Below are 4,186 nucleotides of genomic sequence, written 5' to 3'. Positions count from 1 at the left end.
CGAATAGTAGGGCTATTGTAGAATCGGAAATTCACTTAAATGGAATTGGCGGGATAAATCAATTGGGAGAGACTAATAGAATGTCCTCTGTAAAATTGTACTTATTTATTAGATAAGAGGATTTTTAGATTTAGAAAAAACCTGAGTAGATATGTAATAACATATAACTATCTATATTAAAAAATTTTAAAAATTAATTTTTATAATGATATCGAAACAAAACATTAATTTAAATAAAATCAAAATAATGATATTGAAACAAAACTTTAATTTAAATAAAATTATTAAAATACTTATTAACCCGAGCAGGGAGGGCAGACCATCCCCCACATTCCCCTCTCCAGTCTCCACCCAGTTCCTCCCCTCCTCTCCAGCCCTCGATATTCACACCTCTAAAGCTTGGTCACACCATGCCTAATTCAGAATCGCTTGCCGCCGACGGCGACCAAGCAACGCCGATTACAATCCCGTCGGAGTCCGAAGATCAGGTTGTTACGCCAGACCCACTTCTGGGATCCGGATCATTCATAGATCCGAACAACGGAGGAGACCAGAATCAGAAGCAGAATGCCTCCAAGGAAACAGAGAACGCATCAGCAAACCCTGACTCCATTCATCTGAAATATACCCGGCCTTCATGGCTGCCGGAAAATTTTGAAATGATACTGCGAAAACGTACTTCTGGTGCCACCGAGGGCACCGTTGACAGGGTCGGTAATCAATTTATTTTCTCGTATACACAACTTTCATTTTTAGATACTTAATTTTAAAATCGTTTAATGTTAACCCTATATATTCATACAACATTCCTATAATGTATTCTAGTTCTTCATATGCTAGCTGTAGTTAGTTTAAGATTGATTTTTGGAAGGCTGTTTAAGTTGTTTAGAGCTTCTTATGGAAGAAAAATATATCAATTTAGATAATGTATAAAGGGAGAGGAGGGCAAATTTGAAAGAGAATTAGTATTTGCCCAACGAAGTTCGATATTCAGTTGAGATTTTGAAGTATAAAATCATAAACTAAATACCCTTTAAGATGCTATTTTCATGGTGCAAATTACTATGATTTGGTTGGATTTTTACTAGTTAGTTAGGAATATATGAGGAGGACAAGTGTTAAACAAAAGATATACCTTGTAATCAACTCAATAAGTGATATCTTATATAAATCTTTCACTTATATAATTCCACATTTATCTTAATAATCTGTTTTCTTATAGTATCTTGTTATGTGTTTCTTGCAAATCTGATTATTCTGAACCCCCTAAATAATGAAAAAGTATATACGTATTGATGTTAAGTGCATATATCATACTTATAAAGATAGGGCTAAATGCAAGAAGTTGTAATCTAGTTTTAACTTGTTTATGTATTAAAGCATCCTAGGTCCATTTCTTTTTATTGCAATATTATACTTACAATTTTTTTCTTATTAAGGCATTGCACTTTAACAAATTTAGACAGTTATAGCATTGTAGTTATGATCTTTTACTTATAAAGACATTATAGTTTGAAAAATCCATCTAATTATGGCAATGAAAATTACATGTAATAGAATGACAGTGCTATAGTTGGATAGAGTGTTTAAAGACAATGTTTTTATAGGAAGAAATGCAATTATATTGCTATAATAAACAAATCAATGAAAGTACTTTGCTACTTTAATTTATTTGCTTAAAGAATTGTACTATAATTGCTACATTATTCCACCAATCTTCTTCTTATTAAGGCATTGTACTTTGAAAATCTATCTGGTTACAAGTACCAACATATTTTTTCTTATCAGGACATTAGACTTTGAAAAATCTATCTAATTATAGCAAATGAAAATTATTTGTTTCCGGATGAAATTGCAGAAATACAATGTTAGAACAAGAAATGAGAATATAATGATGCTATAATAACAAACTCAATGCAAGTACCACTTTAATTGTTTCGTTTATTAGAACATTCTACTTTTAATTTCTTTTGTTACAACATTATACTTCCATTCTTTCTATTATAGTAGTGTACTTTAAACATTCTATCTGGTTATAGCGATGTCTGTCTAAATACAAATAGTTTTCATTTCTTTCTGTTACATCAGTGTACTTTAAAACTATTTGTATTTAGACGACATTGCTATAACCAGATAGAATGTTTAAAGTACACTACTGTAAATACGTAATAGAAAGAAATAGAACTATAATACTAAAAAACTTATAACAAACAAATCAACAAAAGTACATTGTTATTTTTTAACATCCAACAATATATTTTTCATGTGAACTTCTTTCAGTACTATATCGCACCATCGGGCCAACGTTTGCGCTCCAAAAACGAAGTCCTCACCTTTCTTGAAACCGGGGCCAAGCGAAAGAAGACAACTCCAAGTACTCCAAATTCCGATGATGCGGTAAAACCTAATGACCACATTATTTCGTTTTTCATTTTTCACTTTTCATATCTTTAATATTTATGTTTGGCAGACATGCTGAAAAGCTAGTTGTCAGATGAAAAGCTAGTTACCAACTTATAATCTAGCCGACAAAAAATGTCGTTTGGTAAAAAGTAGCTAATAAGCCCGATGGAAGATATAAAATGACATAAAAAGACATTTAGAAAAAAATGTTTTTTTAAAAGTTAGCTTATCAGCTATTTTTTGATTCGCCAAACACGACAATTTTAATAAGTTCAAAAAATAAGTTATCTTATCAGCCAGTTGTGGTGCGCCAAACACGATCTGTGTATTTGTATATTAAATGATAAATGATATTGTTTGTTTTAAGGCATCCGAAGGTTCGGCGCCTCGTAGTAAAAAGAAGACAAGTGCAAGGAAAAAAGTTCATGCTGCTTTCAGTTTTGATTTCCGGAATCCTCCGGAAAAAGTTAGTTGGTGTTTGACATATGCGACGGAGGATGTTTGGTCTCCTAGGATTGGTGATTGGGAACTACCGCTTGCCACTAAGCAAGAGTGGGCCTCCGTTTTCAATCATGTATGCCAAAGTTAAGTGGATGGAATGTGGTTGTTGGTAGTGTTGTAGGTAATATAGACTTAGTGAAACGGGTAATATGGTTTGTAATTTTTTGTTATTTTTGTTTTTTGGATGGATAATGGAAGGATTTAGAGTAATGTTGTTGGATATAGCCTATGTGTTTGGCTATTTGATGTTTTTTGGGAGGTGGTTGGGTTTTCTTAAAGTTGAGTTTTATGGTGAAAAAGGAGGCGGGGAGTAAAAATTCTAAAACTTAGAAAGGTATCCACATGCATGGATCATTTATATCTGATATTAGCTTACTTGTCCTACATATAAGCAAAGAAACTAACTCATCAAATGTTACACAACAACTAGGTTTCATATTATCAAAATATGTGAAAACCAAATGTGTCCCTCAATCAATACGATGATGTAACAGGTTTGTTGGAAACATGTTTTTCAACAAGTAGGTTGAGGGTTCAAAGTCGTTTGATGGACAAATGATATAAAATTAGGAGTTGGTTTAATGGGTGTTCGAGTAGTTTTAATTTTTTTTTAATATATATATATATATATATATATATATATATATATATATATATATAAAATTGTAAGTTGGTTGTCATTGTGGATTGGAAATAAAATATATTGTTTAATAATTGGTAAGAATAATAAAGTATAGTGTTTATGATGATATATATTTTGGAAAGTTATTCGTACATAACAATTTTTCTCGATACATAACAATTTGTGTTTTAAAATGTTGTATTGTAAACTTTATTAAGCATAAATTTATAAAGCATAAATTATTGTATATTGAGAAAAACTGTTATATACGAATTACTTTCCCATATATTTTCCCCATATTGATAACTTTATTAATTGGCAATATACATAAACATTATAACCAAAGTATAGGCTAAATACAAAAGAGACCATGGGCCCGAAAATTATACGAAGATAGAATACACTAACAGATAAAAATTTGTCAAACAAAGCCAAGGGTGCCTTTTCGTAAAGATTCAGCAAACTGGATTGATATGGTGTTGTTGTATGTGCTTGTTCACAACGTTTTTCATGACAATCAACAATGCTCTTCCAATAAGTCCGTGAAAATCCAGTAATATTAGTATTTATTGCAAAAATTTAGTATATATATTAGAATTAGAATCAGTTTATTTGTAGATAATATAGGTTCAAGCAACTGTCTATATAAAATTGTTTTTT

General features: G+C 31.1%; 1 protein-coding gene across 1 annotated transcript; it reads left to right on the top strand.

The window, feature by feature from the left end:
* Positions 1 to 304: 304 nt before the first annotated feature.
* Positions 305 to 3,269, top strand: LOC145093716 (methyl-CpG-binding domain-containing protein 5-like). Its single transcript, XM_079031948.1, has 3 exons — positions 305 to 710; positions 2,281 to 2,397; positions 2,771 to 3,269. The coding sequence occupies exons 1-3, from the start codon at positions 411 to 413 to the stop codon at positions 2,990 to 2,992; spliced, it is 639 nt and encodes a 212-aa protein (XP_078888074.1). The 5' UTR covers positions 305 to 410; the 3' UTR covers positions 2,993 to 3,269.
* Positions 3,270 to 4,186: the final 917 nt, after the last annotated feature.

This window comes from Lactuca serriola, chromosome 3 (assembly GCF_051521515.1).
Source record: "Lactuca serriola cultivar US96UC23 chromosome 3, Lser_US96UC23_V15, whole genome shotgun sequence".
Taxonomy (NCBI): Eukaryota; Viridiplantae; Streptophyta; class Magnoliopsida; order Asterales; family Asteraceae; genus Lactuca; species Lactuca serriola.
The sequence above is the reverse complement of the archived record's forward strand: the minus strand, read 5'-3'. Positions and strand labels throughout refer to the sequence as shown.

Bases quoted from the DNA above. Each gene is read 5' to 3' on its own strand.
- LOC145093716 (XM_079031948.1), top strand. From the start codon at position 411: ATGCCTAATTCAGAATCGCTTGCCGCCGACGGCGACCAAGCAACGCCG. The intron at 711-2,280 runs GTCGGTAATCAA...AACTTCTTTCAG, and splicing joins CCGAGGGCACCGTTGACAGG to TACTATATCGCACCATCGGG. The intron at 2,398-2,770 runs GTAAAACCTAAT...GTTTGTTTTAAG, and splicing joins CTCCAAATTCCGATGATGCG to GCATCCGAAGGTTCGGCGCC.